The 22,764-nt window shown below is 42.0% G+C and overlaps 1 protein-coding gene across 3 annotated transcripts in view; it reads right to left on the bottom strand.

Annotated features, from left to right (window-relative positions):
• The window catches only part of LOC146562296 (tetratricopeptide repeat protein 28-like), a 196,806-nt gene that overhangs the window by 67,012 nt on the left and 107,030 nt on the right, over positions 1–22,764 (bottom strand). For all 3 annotated transcript variants that reach the window (XM_085293926.1, XM_085293927.1, XM_085293928.1), the window contains 3 exons: positions 12,341–12,488; positions 4,377–4,649; positions 2,499–2,629 (listed from right to left, as the gene is read on the bottom strand). In XM_085293926.1, coding sequence (XP_085150052.1) covers positions 2,499–2,629; positions 4,377–4,649; positions 12,341–12,488 — 552 coding nt within the window. The remainder of the gene's footprint in view (positions 1–2,498; positions 2,630–4,376; positions 4,650–12,340; positions 12,489–22,764) is intronic.

Raw genomic sequence — 22,764 nt, 5'->3', positions numbered from 1 at the left:
TTCCTCATCTTCACCTCAGCCTCATCTCCTGAATTGAAGTTTATTTATTTCCAATATTGCCGCAATTACTTATTGTCAGCAGACTAGACCAGTGACCCTCCCATCTCCAAACAGCTGACAACTCGCTGGCTAAACAACAACAATAACTGGTTATAAGCAAACAGCATACCAGCTAACATCAGGTCTGAGTGTCCTAAAAATCACACATTTTCACATCGTATGAGAGTTTATACACTAAACTCATGATTTAGTCATAACTAACTAATGGCTTATGGACACTATCAGGCCTTGCTAGAAAGCTTATGCAGCTTGTGAAAGTCACTATTTTCCCAGACCAGCAGCACTGATACCTGCTGAAAGGCTTCCCTAATACCTTTAGCACAGATGCTGATAGGTTTCCGTGATGAAGAAGAAGAGGTTTCTGAGTAGAGTTGTGTTAGTCTAATATATAGGAGGAGTCATTCCTGACATAGCTATCACTAATGCCAACTAATCAGGGCCGGTATAATCGGATTTGGGCTTCTGATGTCACCCAGGACCAGTTCCCATGGTGAGACAGAAAACAAATACTATGGAAAAGAAAAACCTCCAGGAGCTGCAATGACCTGAATTTGATTTTGAATATAAGAGTGCTATCAAACGTAGGAAAAAGAGGATATAAACACATGCATGTCCATATTAGATCCAAGCATTTTAGCTTCATGATTAAAACCTTAGGCTTAACGCAATCAAAACCCACATCCAACATTAACTCAGTTCCATTGTCCGCAACATTTTTTTTCCTAAATGAACCATTTCACCAGATGATTTCATTATTGTCTCCAGGAAATTTACTAAACAATTCAAGTTGTTACAAGTCACCAATGGCACAAATTCCCAATGTTCCCTGAGAATCTATGCATCATCTCCTGCTTGAGGGCCTTCATAACACCCTTAGACTGCAGGCCAGACACTGGAAATCCAGGCAGCAACAACATCCTTCCTCGGGCCTCTAGGAAGTGACCTCAGCTTCAGAAAGGCCAGATAAAAAAATCCACATCAGGAACAAAAACACCAGGCTGACTGTAATGAGCTCTCCACTCGGCTCCAGTGTGTTCTGAGGGAGACCAGGTGGTGTGACACACATATGACTCTGATTAAGGGGCCTTTAGATGAACAAGAGGACAAGGGGGGCAAGTAGGGCTGGCTGTGCAGGGGGCAATCGAGACCTTGCGCATATGAGGCAACGATTAATGCTGTTCAATGACCTCCAATAGACCCAAAGATGTTCCTGCAGACATGAGTGGTCAGTTTCCCACTTGTGTTTCACATATAGAAGCACTGTTTCTGCACTGTTTTCTTTTAAGAAGCGACAGTGAAGTGACAGCACAGGCCTTAGTGGCAGATAGTCTGATATACTTCTCTGCAGTCTTTAGATGTCACTACAAACTCTGGCCAGAAGAACTATCTCATGTCTATATCTCATATAATCAAAACATTTCTTTTTAGCAGAACAGTCAAATAGCTGAGAGCAGTCAACGCCTTACATGTGTTGCCTGTATCCCTCACTAACATCAAATAACAGAGAGGTTTCACTCTGGCGTCTGTAGGCTTATAATCTGACTTGTGCTCTGCACATGTCCTCAGAATGTGAGAGTGAAAGATGTCAAGGGCACCTCTGGCCTCATTTTCAACAGTTAGTTTCATCCTGGCGCATTGTGCCACGTCTGGCTGGACCGTTTAAATGTCTCCCGATATCAGGCAGCATAAACAAGCAGGCCTGCCTGTTGGGAAGGATAAGGAATGAAGGGGAAACAGAGGCCATTCTTCTGCATGTGCGACAGGAATTGTGTTGGAACAAGCACCTGTCAACCCCCACCAATGACCGCAGAGAGAGGGAGAGAGAAGCAGATGACAGAGCAAGGAGAGAAAGAGGGCACCAATTGAAAGAAAAGTGGATCAGTCTGTCCAACTTTTTTCCTCCCTCTCCTTCATGTTCTTCTCTCCTTCCAACTCCTCCTTTCTCTCGCTGCCTCAAACAACTTAATCTCTCTAAATTACATTCCAAAGCAGGCATATGCTCCAAAGTCCCAGACTTACTGCTTCACAAACCAGATACACATCTACATAATATCTGCATAAATACTTTGCATTGATAATAAGGAGAAACAGCTGCCAAGGCTATCCTACTGCCCTTTATTACAACTTCCTCATTCTTCGTCCTCCGCCATCACCTTCACTTGTTCTCTACATTAACTTGACGCCAGTTTTTTCTTTTTTTTAAATAGACAAAGCGGAGCAGCATCTCTGTGACCTTCAGCCTCCACCTTCAAGTACCCTCTAAAAGACAGAGCTGAAGAATGCTAGGCACAGCACAATTTCACAACTACAACATGATAAGAGACTCAGGGAGAGAGAAAAAGGGAAAGAATGGTAGTAACATCAATTTATCGCCCTCTGAGATGACAGCTATTCCGCTCTATCCGTTTCAAGACTGCTGCAATATGTGCGTTTCTTACCTCTCTGTCCTTTAACTTCATGGCCAGAACCAGCTGGTTGCGATGGTTGGTCAGCGCTTCACGGTAGTTCCCCTTGGAGAAGAATGCCGAGCCCAGATTCCCGTGAGCACGGCATTCCCCTGTTTGGTCACCTGAAGAGGGAAAACCACAAGGGATGAGAATGAAATTTCAAGAGTTAACAAATAAAATTTACAGTATAGCTCAGAGGATTGCAAACCAGTCGGTGATTATTTCACATCATTCCACTGTCACTGTCAAACAGGGACGTGATGAACCACATCTATGCCACTGACATGCCATTACACCCTTAAAAGGGAAAGTGCCGTTATAACCCGTTATAAGTTCTCCACAGTAGAGTGCCTTTTCTGACAGCTGGTAGTGTTGATCTCAATGCTCCAGAGGGTGAAAGGGGAAAGCCTTATTATTTCTTCCTGACAGAGAGGCCCCACAGACAGGGCCAAAGTAAAGCACAAGTCTCTGTGCTCTACCTGAGAACCACAGCTCCTTATCTGCAGCTGTGCTGCCCAGTCATGTGTCAAACTGTGTGGGGGTAAAAAGAGTGGAGCCAGTCTGTGCTACTCCCTGTTTTCATTTTTTCTATCTTCCCTTCAGAAGTTTTTTCCCTTTCCTTTCCTGTCTTTCTCACCTTTTCATATGTTAATCCCAAACGGGCAAATCCATACTTACTGCAGGCATTATTTATTTTTGAGCAAACAAAATAGAAAATTCCCAGCAGCGACTGGAATTTGACCATTTTAGTGGAATATATTCAGATGGAAAGATACACAAAAGAGACAAAAAAGAAATAAACTTCACTGGAAGGTCACACTAACAACTTTTATACTAGAACTCATCACGATACACAAGAATTAGTCTAAAATATTTGCTACATTGAACATGTACAGACTACTTTGTAGAGTGCACGTGCCTGTTATGCGTTACCGGGCAAAACAAGCTCTTCAGTTTTTTGTTTTGTTCTGAACCTCGAATTTTTGAACTGTGTTTGTGTGACATGGGTAAGTTAAATGGACTGGTACTTATACAGCGCCTTCCTTCTCAGCTGAGTACTTAAAGTGCTTTCTACTGCAAGTCTTATTCACCCAATCACACACACATTCATACGACGCTTTTATCTTTGCCTGAGCACTTTCTAACATTCGCACACACGCGCACACACGCGCACACACGCTCCGATGGATGCATCAAGAGCAACTCAGGTATGAAAGTAAGCAGAGACGCAGTACATGAGTTATGTAAGGCTGGAGTTGAGGACAAGAATGCGTTTTGATTAGGGCTAGCATTAGCATGCTGTAATGCTTACAGTGATAATCTATGTGGCTAAACATACTGACAAGGTGATCGCTAACAGCCAAAGCTTAATGCTCAAACACTGTTCAGACTGTCCTCGTGCTTACATCTACTTTAAGCACAAAATATACTGCGGCTAATGGGATCATTTTATTTGGTCACAAACTAAAGAAACAAACAAATTAGATCAAATCTTTCGTAATTTCACAATGGCACAAATAACAAAGTTAGAAGATTACATAAAACCACAGTGTTCATTCTCATTAATAACCACCCAACAGCTGCTGACTGATTGACAGACACTGTCATCACCAGTCCAAAATACTGTATGATGACTGATCACAAAGATTTCACTCATTTATTAGCTGTTTACATAATTTAACAAGAAAAAATGACAAAGGGCTTATGAGGATCTGAGCATTTTCTCTCTATTATTTATAGTTCAAGATTGTTTCATTTTAAACAATAGGGCACAATAATGAAATGCCACACTCTGGGAACTTTTGTGTCTAAGCAATCTATATTAACCTATATTATCTGCATCCAGTCACCCCGAGTCAGGGGTCTTACCTAAGGTTTTGGCCACTTCCAAGTCCTGCTGCATGTAGCTCGTGCTCTTCTCTGTGTTGCCCAGGGACCAGTGAGCGCTGCTGAGGGCAGAGAAGACGGAGCCGCGTAGCTTGAGGCTGCATGTGCCGATCTTCAGTGCGGCTTCTAGCACCACAACAGAGGCCGTGTGGTGGCATGCTGTCAGCAGCTCCTGGCCGATCACAGAAACCACCACAAATGGACTTTTGTCCAGCTTCATCTTTTGCAGCTGCTGATAGGTGGGCTCGAGAGACTCTGTGCAGGAGAGACACAAGCAAGCCAAGATTAGAAACAGACTACAGATTATTCCAATGGAGAAACTTGTTCTGACACTCTGATGGGCACCGATATCTGACACTGACTGCAATAACTGTTACGTGTTTAACGTCTCCGACAAAGGTGACTGTTGTCTGAATTTAGATTCTACTTTTCCTCCAGTAACAGTTGTGTTTTGTCTGCCTCAGTAAGCATAGCCTGCAGCCTGACTGACTGCTTTCACTGACAATTTAACAATAACTCAATATACGAGCCATTTTTCTGTTCTTCCACTCTGACTGGAGTGATCAGAGGCAATTTCCAACAGTTCTGTGTAGAAATAGCAACAGTTTAGACCACTGGGGGCAACTGTCTTTACAAACCACAGAGCAAAACCAAATTTGTGCCTTTTCCTTCAGCTAGTACGGATATTTGAGGGAATTTAAGGGAATGGCGCACGATGAGTAGGTTTTGAGACAGTTTTAAAAGTGATGGGGAAACGACTGCAGCTGAAGCACAGCAACAGCATCGGTGGAGAAATGCAGAGCAAAGGAGATGCAGAAAGGTGACCTCCGAAGAGGCTGAAAATACACACAATGACATAAATCAATGGTGGGCCACGTGGGATTCGGGATTCAAAGGCCCCTCCAGACTTGCCAAGTCCTCCGGCAGATATGAGCATCAAACCACATGAAGGGTGAGTAAGGGAGGCTTACCCAGTTATCTATTTTTTCTGCCGTCTACTGATGCATTAGCGTTCTTCTGTTAAGTACGCATTTGAATTCATCAGAGTAAATTCACATGGCCCTGTATTTGCAAATGTCCCGAGGAGAATTGCTACTAATCAGGGCAAAGCGCTTCACAGAAGTCCGTGCCTGTACAAACGGGTACGCGTGACCAGATGTGTAGTCTACAATTCGTCGTAACTCCGTCTGAGAAACATCCACAGATGCTAATTCACCTAGACACACACACACGCACAATATGAGATGCATCCTCACACAAGCACTCAAAAGCATAACTGATGATGCTCTTTCAAGAGCGTCGCTTCTGTTCCAGGACTTGGCAGAGTGTCGTGCTTATGGAGACAGTGCGTGCATATAATATCCATTCATAGCTTGTAATTGCTGTCGGAGTGACATCAAGAGCTGACTCATAAATCAAACACTGAGTGAATGCTTTTTTAAAAAGGTGTCATGGTTGCTGCATTCATTCGTTAAACAGGTAGTTATGACAACATCTGACTGGATTGTTTCACACACATACACGGGCTTACAAACAAACGCTTAAGAGAATAGAGTCGTGGGCCAATAGAGTGCTGTGAAAAAAGGGCTGAGAAAGACCCCGTTCTGATTTCTGATTTTTTTGCATATTTGTCACAAGTAATTGTTTCAGATGATGACATTAGTTTTAGCAATTGTAATTTTTTTTTAAAAATGCAGTTTTTAGATGATTATTTCATTGGTTAGGTAAAACGCCTATCTAATAACGGGTTGTGCCACCCCTGGCAGCAAGAACGGAGGTCAAGTGTTTGCAATAACTGGTGATTCTTTAAGTGTGGATTTTGAATAGACCACTCCAAAACCTGCATTTTGTTCATTTTGAGCCATTCAGAGGTGGACTTGCTGGTGTGTTTTGGATCATTGTCCTGTCACAGAACCAAGGTCTGCTGGAGTTTCAGGGCACAAATCGATGACATTTTCCTTCAGGATTTTCTGGGAGAGAGCAGAATTCACTGTTAGAGCAAGTCGTCCAGGTCCTGAAGCAGCAAAGCAGCCCCAGACCATCACACTACCACCACCATGTTTGTTGGTGTGATGCTCTTTTTATGAAATGCTATTTTAGTGGGCTCGCCACTCACGAGAAGGTTCACCGCTGCTCCTCGTCTCACTGTCTCAAAGCCTTAGAAATAGCTTGTGTAACCTTATCCAGACTGTTTCTTTAGATCTGGGCATGATGTGTGTCATTTTGAGATCATTTAGTCTACTTCACTTTGTCAGACAGATTCTATTAAACAGATTTCTTAATCGAACAGGTCTGGCAGGTCTGGTGTGACAAGTCGAATTAAACTCAGCTTTCCAAAAAATGAAAAGAATGAAACCATAATTTAAGAACTGTATTTTTTATTTACCCAGGTGATCTTTACCCGATATTAAAATTTGTTTGATGATCTGAAACATGTACATGTGACATATGCATATGCAATAAAATAAGAAGTCAGGAAGAGGGTGAATATTTTTTCCACAATACTGTATATGAAGCAAGAATAACAGCCCTCGTGTCGCAGAAAACATCTAACAGAACATCATAACGTTGTACCTCTTTCTCGCCTTTTGCCTTTTTATATTGCTTTTGCAGCCAGAGCCATACGTTCCTTTAGTGACTGGATATGTGCAGAGCATGACTGCATACAGTATCACTAATGCACCATAGTCTGCCTTCCATTTCATGTGAATAAAGATATAAGGCATGCACTCTCCCTCCTGCATTAGGCACACGTGTCATCAGCGGGACTGGTGAAGCTATAAAATACTCTTTTTAATTTTTAATCCCTCGATTTCATGGAAATTGCCTCTGCGATACAATATCACTCGATAAGATTATCTTTACCATCCTCTCCCTTTGAAATTAATGTAAATGTTTGCTGCCAGCTGGATTTCATTTGTGATTATGACGAGTTAAATACAAGTCGTGGAAGAAATCTCATTAAAAGACTAAAAGTAAAATATTTTACCTGCACTGTCAATGCCACCCAGCGCTTTGTTCGTTAGGCAAAAACGCCCCCTGTGAAGAGTTGTGTTTCTTTTTTTCCAGCAGTGTATTCGGTTTGGAATCAAATATTTTGGCTGCTTTACTTTCTTTGAAATTAACACAGCAATGTGTTAACTCGCTGTGGTTTATCGGTCAACAATGCAGTTTTTACCCCTAAAAAATAAACTATATTAACAACTTCTGGTAGGAACAGTTCCTTGTCTGACTTGATCATTCACTGAATCTGTTGAGAAAAAGAAAAATGCAGAATAAAACTAACTAATCCTCTCAGCAACAAAAAAAATTATTATAAATACATAAAAATCCTCCTTCCTTGCTCTCTCCAGGGAGGTCAGCTTGCTAGGCTGCAGTGGTTTCCAACCTTTTCCCTCTTAGTACCCACACAGCCTTGTCAGATAAACTGAAAGAATAGCATTCCCTTTTAATACCTTTCATGTTCAGAAGAGTAATTTCAAAACTGTATTTGGACAGCTTTCAGCTTACCATTTCTAATTTATTGCTTCATAGTTTTTTTTCAACAGACCATCACTACTGGCACACTACTTTACCCATAAGTCACTACTTTTGGATACTATTTTGTTTAACATCTCTTCATTTCTTTATGCTCCGAGATCAATTTCACCCACATACCTTTCACTTATTTCCTGTTTCTTTAAGAGGAATGTCATTATAAAAAATATAAGAAATGTATACATAAAAAAGGGCGACTTTTAAAGATTAGAGACCAAAGTAAGACCAAGATATTCAAACTACTTTATAATGTTAAGCTCCTCCCCTTGTAGGAAGACGTTAAAATGCACCACATGACCACGCGTCAGTGCCTATATAAGAATTAAAGATGCTTCTTGGAATTAATGATACTGAATTAATCATACTGCCCACTTCATGTTGTGGTCTTCTTCTGTTAATACTTTAGTAATGTTAGTCGTGTCAAACAATGTGATTTTTGTACTTATGAAGGTTGTTTTTTTCCAGAAAATATTAAAAAATATTAGTTTTTAGGTACAAATTTGCAATTTATTCTGTTCATTTTGTCAGATTTCTTTTAACTTCCATTTCTCAAACAACCTTAAGTTATCTAAGCAAATTTGCTCTAGCCTTTTGTATGGTCCGTATTACTTTGTTCATTATAAAGACTATTTTTGGTCACTCTGTAAGACCAAATTTCAGTGATTTTCTAAGCAGCCTGTCCGTATTTTTCATTAGTTTCCCATATTAACTATGCAGCCAGAGCAGGGTATTCACTTTCCTTTTGAGTCCTCGCACTACTGAACGATGCAATCACATTATTTTTTTAAGCGTTCATATATCACATTCACTATCTGTGTCTTCATCTGTGGAGATTTCACTCCAATCAGTCCCTTTTATTTTGCTGCTGGCTCTTTGGGACTGCTTCATAATTAAATGTGGCTCTGAGCGATTTTTTGGTTTAAATGAATTTTTAAAAAGTTGTTTTGGAAACTTTCATGAGAAAAAGATAGCATTACTGTCTGACACCTCAGTCAAACGACAGCTGTCTTAACATGCTTTTATCTTCCTCATTCAATGGTTAGGTCATTCATTTAACTAATACTTAAACTGCTAGCTGTACTTGAACCAAAAATATTTACAACTTTTTCTATCTATTATTATTTTTAAGATGATGCCCATGGTATAAAATCAAGTGTACTTTGCATTAGCAGGTATTCTGCTTAGTTGCCTTAAGACACACAGTGCCCAGAAACTCTAGTTAAATGAAAATCTTTTAATAGCAGCCTGGGTCAATAGCTGCCACACCATGTCCTTCATGGTTCAACTGGACTGAGCTTCAAGTGAAAAACCTTTTTTAGTTAGCATGTGTGTAAAATAACCCAATGATTAACAATTAAGAACTAATGGATCCTTAAGATTCTCTCTGGCCCTCGAAGAAAACAAACAAGACACAGAATGAGAACAGGAAGAACAGCAGGAATATTCTCCACGGGACCGAAACACAATAATAACACACTATTTCCCCTCAGTTTAATAAAGTATTCTGATTCTGATGACATTAGCGAAAACATAAGAGGCTGCGTTGTCACTGCTCATGCCACTCAGTGCAGGGCTCGCAAAATTGCTAGCCCGACGTCCCGGGGCTAGCGATTTTTCCAGTCGGGCTACCAAAATCCATCTCAGCTCTGCCCGTCGGGCTATCATAGGAAGGAAAGATATGTCAATGCTTTTGCATTCTTTCGCAAATGTAGCTGAGTAATTATGTCATCGATGAGCCACTGTCAATATGTGACACATTGAAATCGCGTTTGAGTTTGCGCTTGTTTTTTGCTTTCACTTTCACTTTGCGATCGCGCGAACTGTGTGTAGAGAGCGGCAGCACTGATTGGTGAGTCACAGATTAATTGCGCACCAATTCCTCTGGCATCGTCTTATCAATCGTTAGCTTACTATCAAACATGACAAGTGAAATCTCCTGCAGCAAGCTTAAACATGTGATAGATGTTGATTGCGCAGAGAATTGCTGATCGTTATGTAAGTATGTGTAAAAGCAGATGGAGTTACGCAGGTATTTTAGTTCTGCAGAGCCAAACAAGACAGGTCAGGGTGAAGAAGGGGCAGCCAAAGAAAAGCCTACCACAAATCGGAGAAGTTATGACAAATCAGACTATGAGGCAAAAGGAAAGCGCAGCTTTTTTGGTTTCATGGACAAAAGAATTTATGTGGCTGGAATATGATGAGCTAAATAACATAATGTTCTGCCGGGTGTGTTGTGAGTTTCCCTTGATTTCTGAGTCGACAAGCGCCTTTGTTACTGGGACCAGTCATTTTAAGAAAGACCCCATCAGAACCCATGAGAAATGTAAGAAATGCATCATTGCTCAGTCTGCAGTATCTTTCCCAGAACAAACACCAATTGCAAAAAACATACTAAAAACAGACCAAGCATAACAAGAAGTCCTGAAAAAGCTGTTTAGAACAGCGTACTATGTTGCAAAGAGTGAACTACCATTGGCAAGATTTAGCAGTCTTTGCAAACTTCAAAAAGCAAATGTACTAGATCTTGGTTCCACTTGCTTCTTACTGAACACTGATTCATGTTCTACACAGTTCTTGCAAGTTCATAGAAATTTCTGTTCAATTAGAACCAAATATTTGAGTTGATGATTGTAATTTGTTGTTGTAATTTGTGTTTTAAATATTTTTAGATTGATGTTTTGTTTCCTTTACAATATTATACTTAAATGTATAAAATTGTCCTCTTTTTTTATTCGGGCTACTTAAATTTATTTTGGGCTACCAAAAACTGAAGAGTGCCTGCCCGAAGGGCTACCAGGGATTTTGAAATTTTGATACGATAAATTTGAGCCAACCTAAAGACTTTTCATAGTTATAACAACGTTGTTACCACCAAAGGCAAGCCAGCAAGAAACCTATTACAATGATTATATAATTAGGCTTTTACACAACTAACAAGCAATATTTTGATAAGTACTTTGATAAATGCTTCTTTAAAGTGTTTAAAGTGGTTTTGATAAATATAATTTGGCGTTAATTAGTTCCAATTAAAATGGCAGCAGAGGTAACGAACTCTGGATCCTGAATTACTGCACGGCTATTAAACGTGGCAGACAGAAACATGGCACTTTCTGCTTGAAGGAGAGAAAGCAATGCTCGCCTACCTTTCTTTCACTTATCAGGGGACTTTGGCTGAGTAACACTGATTATCCTCCCTGTTTGCTGGCGTAACATTGATTATCGTCCCCTTGTGCCAGGAGTCCCTCTGAGAGGATCATTGCTCTTAATCCTTTGACCTAACTACCTCTCCTCAACACACCTTGGATTAGGTCCTCTGGTGGTTGCCTGGCACTCTGGGAAATAGGGTAAACAATTAAGAGATTAAGTGGCTTGGGCTAAATGTTGGTCTACCCCTACTAAGAGGACCCATTCTGGTCCATAATGCTGAGGTCTGGGCTCACACCCAAAGCCTTTTTTTGTTTTGGTTCCAATGGCAGGCTTATATGCTCACTGTCGTTAAGATGGGCTTTCCATTCTTTTCTCTCTTTGCAATATTTTTTGTCGCATTTGCACAAGAATATTCAGAGGAGCACGGTATTCAATCACGGAAATGCTGATTCCTCACTGAACAAAGGCCTTCTGAGCTACTGATCCACTGCACAGTGCAGTAATTTTTGGATTATAAAAACAAGGCCACATTTATTCAGAGGCACGGCATCAGAGGAGTTTGGCAAGGAGGTGATGACAAAGCGAGACTGCAGGATGACTCACAGTCTACGCTGGCAATCTGTGCCATCTAGATCTGAAGCATATTAAATTCTCCGCAGTGGTCATCTAAAGTAAAACTGGTGCCAGGTTTGTTTGAGGCTCATTAGGCTGGCCCATACGGATTACTCATGGACAATCAGGTCGCTGCAGTTGTTTGATACAACAGATAACAGTGCGCAACAAAAAAAGACCACATTTTAGTGACAATCTTGGCCTGAATACGCTACTTATAAATCCACTCAGCTTTAAGAAGAAAAAGGCTTACACAGGGGCAGACACAGACAATGGCATTAGTGCTGGATGCTCATTAAGATAACAGGCTATCAATGTGTGTCAGCCTGACTGACAGTAAGATATGCTGAAGCTGCAGGCGTCATTCCTTAGAATCCGAAGGTAAGTGCTTGACACCACCAGTCGCTCACAAAGACAGGAAGATGGGCAGATAGAGAGATGGCCTGCCCACAAAACAGGTACAAAACTGACAGGTAAAGTCACCTCAACGCATTTATTGACTGAGCGAGGATTATCTCCGAGACAGGCTTTTAGGCTGCTGTAGGACAGAAACGTGAATAAGGTGAAGCAGAAAAAGAGTGACACACACACACGAAGACCTGCTGACACGCGCGCACAGAGTGCACGTGTTCACCTGCCACATTTCTCACCTCGTAAGGGCGACTTCATGGCGGCTTCTACCATGCCCACCAGTAGCTGTAGGCTCTTGGGGTCTTGGGCCAGCCCCGAGGCGAAGGCGGCCAGCGCGTCGGCATGGCGTCCAAGGTACTGAAGGGCAACACCCTGTCGGAAGTATGCCTGCAGAGAGAAGGAGGTAAAAGAGCTATCAGTGCTCAAGTCTTCTGCCACAGCATGGGGCTTTATTCAAACACATTACCAGACACACTCATTTCACGCCATTAGCATTTTTTCCACATGAGCAGTTTTCTGAACATGGCACCTCTCTCCTTTGTATTCCCATAATAGAGTGATCACTGGCTTTTTTTGTACTTGTTAATTGGATTATAAGTTTTACATAAATGCACATGTTACACTCTGGCTGGCTGCCTTCTCAGGAGCAACGATTGTTTTTCTATTCAATTTTTTTTTTTGCTCTCTGTCTCCTTGCTGTGGGAGTAAACTGCACAAGTCGAGCGCTGGGATTTCTCTGGCTGTTAGAAAAAAAAAGTGATGGGAAAGAGAGAGGGGAATGAGACAGAACTACTTACTCAAGTCTGCCTGTAGTTTAGAAAATAACACCCATAAATACTTCAGATTACTTATTCTCTTTGACAGTACACACTTGTAAAAGAGTAACCCAACTGCCCAGTCTGTTTTTGCTATACTTTTTTTTTTTTAAACTTCAGATATGTATTTGCGTAATGTTTTGGACACATGGAAGAGCCTTCAGAGAGACAGAACTCAAACAGATTTGTCATCCAGTCATTTATTCACAGAGCTGGGAAAGTCACATTGTTGGAAGCATAATAAATCAGTACCATGAGGCAGATACTGCATGCAACTTGTAACATATTGTATCTTTCTGTTAGAGACTAATTCTTTTTTTTTTTTTTGGAACATTGTGCACACTGAAACCTAAAACAGACGCTGTCTCTGCGATCCAAAGCCCCAACAATAAGTGTGCTTTCCCCCCCCCCGCATGTCTGTTTGGAATCACTAGCTGCAGAGAGATCTTTCATCCAGGCAAGTAACTCAGTATGTTTGTGTCTAAGGCCCGATCAGACAGAAATCCTACTGAGTTGTTAAACCTGACTCTGGTCCAGTCTTACAACACCAGCAAAGAGAGATGAAACTACGTTGCGCTCATTATTCACAATCCAAACCGATAAATCCCCTTCAGGAGAAAGCAAAGTGTCTCCCAGAATAGTCATATATGGGCTCGTGTCGCACATTTACAGCTACAAAGCAATAAGAGATAAGAGTCCCAAAGTCTCCCTTACGCTGGTGTGTTTTTTGTGCGCTGGCTCGTGTGTGAGGGGTAGCAGCAGCGGTCCAGGCTACCATCTGGCTAACTTCTCGCGCGGTAGGCAGCAACTCCACTCATAGCTTCCAAAAGTGACACAAGGGCTAATTTGCCATTAGCATCTAAGAGGCCTTTTCATTAGCCTTCCCAAGCTTCTCTGTTAGCACGACTAGCAAGTGAGAAAAGCAGAGAGGATTAGGGAAAATGAGACATGACATCGAATTTACAGAGACCAGTAATTAATTTCGCTTCCGTCCGAGACCCCCCGCTGACTACCAATCTCTCTCCAGACCTGCTGCCCCCCACTTCAACATTTCCGCCGCCCCTCACTTGCATCACATCTCCAATGAAAATGACGACGACAGAGATTAAATTCAAAGCATTAACCTTTGTTCTAACACTGTTATTATATGAGTGGAGCACGGTTCAGGGAATCCGCTCAATATTAATTGCATCTAGCAGCAGTGGAGTTTGGGCAGGATGCACTGGCTAGAATTGAGAGACCCCACAAACGTTTTGCCCAAGGGAACAAAAGACATTTAAAAGCACTTCTCCCTTTGATTAGATTTAGCCTACAATATGACTGCTCTCCCTTTCATTCTCTTAAGCGCCGTACCCTGACCGAGACGACCGGGGAAAGAAGATGAAGGGAAAAAGATGTATTTAAAAGGAAGGTTTGAGTCAAACCAAAAAAAAAAACGTCCTCTTCTTTAATCACTTCATTGTAGCTTCTCTCGTCCTACATAAGGTTGAAAGACTAGACCGGCTAGAAAATACATTGAAATACTGGAAAACAGAAGCACAACACTGAATGCATCACTGCAAAAGTGACAGAATCGATGTGCCATACAGCCTTATAAGATTTCTTCTTCCATTAGTCTCCCATGGGCTTCAAAATACACCATATGGCTGCACAAAGACATAAATGTCACATAACCTCAGCCTCGGCATAATCCAACAAGTCAATTCAACCAAGTACCGCTGTTAAAACAGAGGGCTCCACTGAATTTACATTGCAGTGGCTGAATACTAATTAGGGACAATGGTGATCGTGATACTGATGAGAGCTCAAGATAAACCGAAACTGACGTACAAGTAAAAGACTGAATAGCACGCAGCAAAATCAAATAGTGCTGCAGAGATAATGTCGTCAGGTTAGCGATGCTGTTAGCACGGATTGAAGCATTTTGGGTGAAGTAAAAACAAGATGTTTACCCCTACACATTTTTATTTGAATCCACGCTTAAAAGGATCTTTTCTAAAAACACAGCAGCATCTGCTCAGAGCTGTTGCTACAGTGATTAGCACAGCCTCTGTAGCTCTTAGCCAGACAAGAGAAATAAACAGAGGTACGGTACAGGGAGCATTACAAAGAAGGAGGCAGCATCGCAGATTTGCTGTGACCTGTCAATGTACAACATTGTATGCACAACTGAGTGTCAGCGTCTCATCTTTCAGCCAACAAACAGCTCCCTAAACAGGAAAGAAAGAGAGTCACTCCTGCCAAGTTCCCATGCAGCACATGCCTTCCTGAAACGTGACACATCTGTTTGGCATCTTTTTACAACATGACATCGACAAACCAAGACTTCGAATAATGTGTTTTGCCAGAAATTCAATCCGGGGTGAATTATTGAACCTTCTTGCATGTTCGGGTCTTGTACTTAATGCAGCAATGTGCTGATACCACAGAAGAGTGGATAGAGAGGGGAAGGTTTGTCGTTCGTACCCGTGGGTGAATTCTGAGAGGGCTTATGTGCATGTGTGCAAATGCGTGATTACGTGTGAGTGTGTGTGTGAGAGCAAAAGAGAGAGCCTACAAAACACATATGAATAAGAGACAGGGTAAAAGATTTTCTTCTTTCTCGAATATTTTAATATTTCATGAATCCTTGTTTGATGTAGTTTTAAATATTCATGCTTTTATGCTTAGGAGGAAGAGGGAAATGATGCAAAAAATCACCGCAATACACTGTGCTAGACACTGTGGGGAACCAACATTCCCTGTGCATATACACAAATAAGCTCACGCACACCGCTGAATACGCTCTTTCGCTCTAACAAGCCACTTACAATGAAACATGGACAATATTCTTCAAGTGACAGCTCTGTTGTTCACAATAAGGCTCACAGTCAGAGCAAGTGAACAGAAAGTTGACAAGATTAAGACTGTGAATTCGGCGCAACACCAGCTGTTGGAGGCTCTTTTTCTATTAGGAGATTAATGTCTCAGCATATGTCCTTGCCCCCTTCTTAGGCTGTACACTCTAACCCCAGAGGTGTCCTCAGTCCCTGGGAACATGTCTGTGTTTCCACTTGTCGAGCTTTCCTCAAGATCTCGGGGTTAAAGAAAAAAATCTAGTGAAAACATATATACGACTACCAAATGGATCAGAACACCGAGCAACAATTCAATTCAATTCAATTCAATTATATTTATATAGCGCCAAATCACAACAAAAGTTGCCTCAAGGCGCTTCATGGATACAGAGAAAAAAACAACAACAATCATATGACCCCCTATGAGCAAGCACTTTGGCGACAGTGGGAAGGAAAAACTCCCTTTTAACAGGAAGAAACCTCCAGCAGAACCAGGCTCAGGGAGGGGCGGCCATCTGCTGCGACCGGTTGGGGTGAGAGAAGGAAGACAAGATAAAAGACATGTTGTGGAAGAGAGACAGAGATTAATAACAGATATGATTCAATGCAGAGAGGTCTATTAACACATAGGTGACTGGAAAGGAAAAACTCAATGCATCATGGGAGACGTAGGCTAGACGTAGGGCAGCCTACGTCTATTGCAGCATAACTAAGGGAGGATTCAGGGTCACCTGGTCCAGCCCTAACTATATGCTTTAGCAAAAAGGAAAGTTTTAAGCCTAATCTTAAAAGTAGAGATAGTGTCTGTCTCCTGAATCCAAACTGGAAGCTGGTCCCACAGAAGAGGGGCCTGAAAACTGAAGGCTCTGCCTCCCATTCTACTTTTAAATACTCTAGGAACAACAAGTATTTATTTATTTATTTATTTATTTTATTTATTTATTTATTTATTGTCATTGTCAAGAACAATGAAATTGCGTTTGGGGCTTCCATACAACCCCAAAAAAAAAGAAGAAAATAATAAATACCCCTTAAAACCCAAGTGTACATATTTAACCCAGTGTGACTCCAATGCAATAAGACAATCCTTAGCAATAATGTTCGTAGAAATTCAGACAAAGACCTGAGAAACATGACAAAATACAACAATGCAACCCATTCAATATTATTGTACTGTGAGATATGATATCAGATATGATAGTTATCTATTTAAGAAAGAGGGGGGGGGGGGGCAGGAGGGGGAAGAGAATAAAGATATGATGCACCAATGCAGACCAGTTCATTGCTATTAAGAAGTTGGATATGGTTATTGTCCGTGAGAGGGGGGCAGAGAGTTCAGGAGCCTCACAGCCTGTGGATACAGGCTGTTGGCCAGTCTGGATGTTCTGGCCTGTATAGACCTGTACCTTCTCCCTGAGGGCAGCAGATGGAAAAGGTGGCACGCAGGGTGATGTTGGTCCCGCAGGATACTGTGCACCCTCCTCAGACAGCGAGTGGGGAAGATATTACTGATCTCTGGCAGACTTGTTCCAATAATTCTGCCAGCTTCTTTCACCACCCGCTGGAGTGCTTGCTGATCGGCCTTGGTGCAGCTGGGGAACCACACTAGAAATCCATACGTCAGAACGCTGCTGATGGCACAGTTGTAGAAGTTCAACATCAGAGATCTGGGAATGTGTGCGCTCCGCAGTCTCCTCAGGTAGTAGAGGCGCTGTTGGGCCTTCCGTACAACTAAGGTGATATGGTTGCCCCAGGACAGGTCCTCGGTCACAGTTACCCCCAAGAATTTAAAACTGCTCACCCTCTCCACCGCCTCACTGCCAATGAAGTAGGCCTGCAGAGCGAGAGCGAAGTGCTCTAATAGGGTGATATGGTACTACAAGGTCATTAAGATAAGATGGGGCCTGATTATTTAAGACCTTGTATGTGAGGAGCAGGATTTTGAATTCAATTCTGGATTTAACAGGAAGCCAATGAAGGGAAGCCAAAACAGGAGAAATATGCTCTCTCTTTCTAGTCCCTGTCAGGACTCTTGCTGCAGCATTTTGGATTAGCTGAAGGCTTTTCAGTGAGTTTTTTGGACATCCTGATAATAATGAATTACAGTAGTCCAGCCTGGAAGTAATAAATGCATGAACTAGTTTTTCAGCGTCACTCTGAGACAGGATATTTCTAATTTTAGAGATGTTGCACAAATGGAAGAAAGCATTCTTACATAATTGTCTAATATGTGCGTTGAAGGACATATCCTGGTCAAAAATGACTCCAAGGTTCCTCACAGCGTTACTGGAGGCCAAGGTAATGCCATCCAGAGTAAGAATCTGGTTAGATACCATATTTCTAAGATTTTCAGGGCCGAGTACAATAACCTCAGTTTTATCTGAATTAAGAAGCAGAAAGTTAGCAGCCATCCAGGTCTTTATGTCTTCAAGACATTCCTGCAGTTTAACAACTTGGTGTGTGTTACCTGGCTTCATGGATAGATAGAGCTGCGTGTCATCTGCATAGCAGTGAAAATTTATGCTATGTCTTTTAATGATGCTGCCGAGGGGAAGCATGTATAATGTAAACAGAATTGGTCCTAGCACTGAACCCTGTGGAACTCCATAATTAACCTCAGTGTGTGAAGAGGACTCTCCATTTACATGTACAAATTGGAGTCTATTAGATAGATATGATTCAAACCACTGCAGCACAGTACCTGTAATACCTACAGCATGTTCTAATCGCTCTAATAGGATATTATGGTCAACAGTATCGAATGCTGCACTGAGGTCTAGCAGGACAAGCACAGAGATGAGTCCACTGTCAGAGGCCATAAGAAGCCATAAGAAGATCATTTGTAACCTACAGTTACAACAGTAATATGATTTGGTAAACGAAGTTTCACTGTGTGTGTACGCAGTCAGCGCTGTTCCTGATATAAGCACTTGTACAGAATTTCTTATAGCGCCGTTTGAAAACCAAATAACCAGACTTTGTATAATTTTCTGAAGAGCTCTTGAGTAATAGTTCTCCAAGATTTTTGAAGGTCTTTCAAAGTTTTGGACATTTGGCTGCTTTTTCGCTTATTTTCAGTCCAGACTTTGTACCTGACCATTTTTGGAGGAATGTTTTTTTTGTTTTGTTTGTTTCTTAAGCCACTCAACACTGACCTATGAATCATTCAAGTTTTAAAAAAAGCACCTAACTCAAAGGAGGAACCACTGTTGTGTGCACACCAACAGACATTTTTTACTAGCAGCTAGTCAAAAGACACAATTTATTCCCATTTTTTTAGTCGAATCTATGAAAAATGACAGATAATACAATTTGGCAGGCATAAAATAGTGTTTTTGCACCAACAAGGTGATTCCCAAAGAGTTATTGGCTGAAAACCTTGCACATCTTTGGATGCTGTGCTGTATGTCCTTAAAAAATTGAGAAAACTGGACGTGAAGTGAAGGACAAAAGAGAAAGTGGTAGTCCAAAAAACAATCCACAGCAGATGAATAGCATCTGAAAGTCGTGTCCTTAAGAAATAGGGGGAAAAATTCAGCAAAAACCTCACAAAGGACCTGAGAGATGCATTTGGCACTTAAGCAAAGTGTGTGACTGGCAACCGTTTCATTTTTCAGCATGACAGCGATCCCAAACACACTGATGATGTTGTAAAAGCATACCTGGATAGAAAACCAGTCTGTAGCACTCGGACCTCAACATTATTAAAGCAGTGTGGGATCATCCTGACAGAGAACAGAACAAAAGGCAGCAAACATCAAAGTGCTTGTGAATGTCCTTCAAGAAGCCCGGAGAACTATTCCTGAAGACTACTTCAAGAAATGACAAGAAATCTGTGTTGAAGAATAAAGGTGGCCACAAGAAATGCTGACTTCCAAGCTAATTAGAATTGCACAAACTCTGTTTTTGTCTTATAATTTCATTAAATATAAAGCTGTAACCATTTTTCAGTATTTGTGTATCTGCACGTGTGTCCACGTACAGTTTCTTTTCTCAAATTGCAGTGTGAGATGCATGTAGTAGTTCTAAGACAAAATGCACCCAGACAACAGGCCTGATCCCAAATCTGTCATTTTCAGAATGGAATCAAATAGCATAGGTAATTTGCACCAAGGGCACTGGAGCTGGAAACACGCCCATGTGTTCAGGTTTTTTTTAACTAACAGCTGAAGCAGTTCTCTCCCTCACATTCAGAGGCGTAAAATCTCACGCACACTGATGTCTCTCTAAACAAGTAGCCTAGCTCCTCACACACAATGCAGACGGCCTGTCACCGAACAGATGGCTACAGCTGTGCTCCGGTAGCCCAAGGCCTTGTGTAGCTTGCTGTCCTGATCGGTGATCAGCAATAATAGAGATGCACTCAAATGTGGAAATCAATAGAAGCCGCATAAGCTCCGTTTAGATCGTGCCACACCCTTCAGTGCTGTACTGTGTTTGGGATACGCCTGCTGCAGATGGATTCTGATCACCCACAGGGCGAGTGGTGCCGAAGCTACGACTCTGAACTGAACCCCCGCTGGTGACATAATGGAACCCAAATCAGTCCATCAAAAAGGGACAGCAGGCTGCAAACACACTGCAGGCACACACGCATATACACAAACACAAACTGAGAAAAAATACATCAATATCTCGAGAAGAAAATCGCCCATCTGTCTCCAATAAACGTGTATTACTTGAAATCAGCTTTCCACACCGGCCAGGACGCTGGGATTAGATTAACACTAATAGCGTGACAGGAACAAAGGCATTGCTGCTTTTCTTTCCTCTCTGTCTTTGCTCTTTAACTATAGGTGTTGTTGCCTGGTTGCCAGTGTGGCCCAGAAATGTCATGTGTCGACCAGGGTTTAAGACATGTGCCTGCGCCATCCCTTGCACATCTCCGCCACTACGCTTTCAAGGTGACACAGTCGACTCGGCGGGTACACAAAATGTCAGCTGCTTAATTTAATATCCAGGGATAACTGTCGGCTATGACAAATTAGCTGGGAGAACAGTTGAAAAAGTGAAATGGAATGATTGCAGCTTTGGGCCCACTGCCCTTCAAGCTGACAAGCTGAAAGCCACAGAAGAAGCACAATGGAGCCTCTGCTTAATTAAATCTATTTCTGAAGCCAAAACTGCGAGCTTCTATCCATCTGCCGTGACTCCTCGCAGGTAGACACCCCCCAGTCCCCCATGGTTGAAGAGGTCCGATGATCCCCAGGAGGACCAGTGGGGGCGTTACACCCATTGCCCTGGGTCAAACATAAACCTTTGGCCCCGGGGTCACAGGGATGGAATCATGACGCAGCTGCCTGTCTATTACTGTCTCCCCAATCTAATAAAGCCAAACTCTAAAACGGCAAAACATCCCTGACCTGCATCGATCGATCTGTGTTTATCTGTCCGTTTGCGTTCTGTTTGCGAGGAGAAAAAAAAAGCAGTGACAGACTCATTTTTCCCCTCACACTGGATGAAAGATGTCTTCAATAATCCAGCCAATCAATGAAAAAATGTTGCTTTTACAGGATTTTGTTTTGCCTTACGTGCTGACTTTGAGGGCTTTTGTAGAATACTCCCGGTTAACTGTACAGTGACATTTTTGTTAACAAGCTAAGCCACATCAAAGGTGCATGTTAAGCACCTATGCAAGTCAAATTGAGACACCTCGCAATCTGCATGTAGGTAGACACAGTAAAATATTTATGATCCATTGATGCATTCCTCCCTAAAGGCGTTGTACACTCTGGTGATTGCTGTACTATCCAAAGCCCCTAATTAGCCCATTAGATTAGATGGCTTTAATGAGAGCAAATTAAACAGATCATTCTATGTAGAGCTGGCAATTAAAGGGTAAATGTTTCATTATTCAGTGAGTGGCGACAATGAAACTCAGGTATACTCCAGGTTGCCTGGCAGGGATTTCAGTGTGAGAGACAATGTAGGAGTTTCTCATGGCTGCAAGGAATCGATTAGCCGGCTCACATCAAACTGGCAGGCAGCGTAGGACTCCAGATTGGAAAAGGTCATAGTCAGGTATGCGGAATCAATGCTGAGTATTCTGTATTCACTGAGTCTTGCATTATCTGGTTAGGGGGATGGTTTAACGCTTTCTAAAAACAATTATCAAAAGACAAAGAGAACCTTCAATAAAAAAGGTCAGGCCTTGTAACCGGTGGAGTGTCATATGGCGTACATCTATTGTGACAGTCGGAGTGAAACAGAAGGGAAAGACTGATATTGCTCATTTATCACAAACAGATGAAACAGCACAATAGTGGCAAGCTGTGGGGTCGGGCAGTGACACGCTGTCACAATGCACTGTTTGGCAGAGGAAATTCAATTTTCTCTCTGCTACGTGCACGTCCACCATAACTGACGGCCTCACAGAGGAAACAAACCGATGGAAAGTGTTAAAACATCAGATAAAAATATAAAAAATCACTCTCTCCCCGTAGCTCATTCCAAGCATGTTAATTCCAATGTTAGAAAAGCCACGTCACACTCTGCCGCCGTGATTTATAGCCCGGTTTGTCACATGGATGCAGCTAGCATAGTTGCATTCCTATTAGCATCTTAAGAGTGTTTAGATGTAAGGCTGCAAGGGTCAGGGTGTTAAACAGATTTCCGTGCCCCTCTCAACTAGATCCTTGGCTCGGCTCTGCCTGAGCACTGCACACGATCCCAACAGCCACAGGGGCTGACTAGCAATTAAAGTGGGCATTAATTACTTAAAGGAGCTTTAATCAATCAAGGCCAGATGGTGAACCTGAAAAAAAGAGAGCAAACTCAAGGCTGCATAAGTGCCCTCTGTGCCGACTAGGCTAAAGGTGGTCATAAAAGACTATATTAGAAAGGCCTGCTTTTTATAGACCTCACATTTTTCAAGTGAAACAGTCCATCGAGCAACGAGCGGCAATCTCCACTGGACATTTTAAGTGTTTACCGCCATTATCAAGTCTTTTTCAGTCTTTTTTTAAAGTGTAACAGATCATCCCAATTATTCAATACAAATTTGTGTGTTTG

This window comes from Mchenga conophoros, linkage group LG12 (genome assembly GCF_057382185.1).
Source record: "Mchenga conophoros isolate Kocher_MC1m ecotype Shallow Benthic linkage group LG12, M_conophoros_male_GT1.1, whole genome shotgun sequence".
Taxonomy (NCBI): Eukaryota; Metazoa; Chordata; class Actinopteri; order Cichliformes; family Cichlidae; genus Mchenga; species Mchenga conophoros.
Note: the sequence above shows the minus strand (reverse complement) of the source record. Positions and strands in the feature narration are given on the sequence as shown.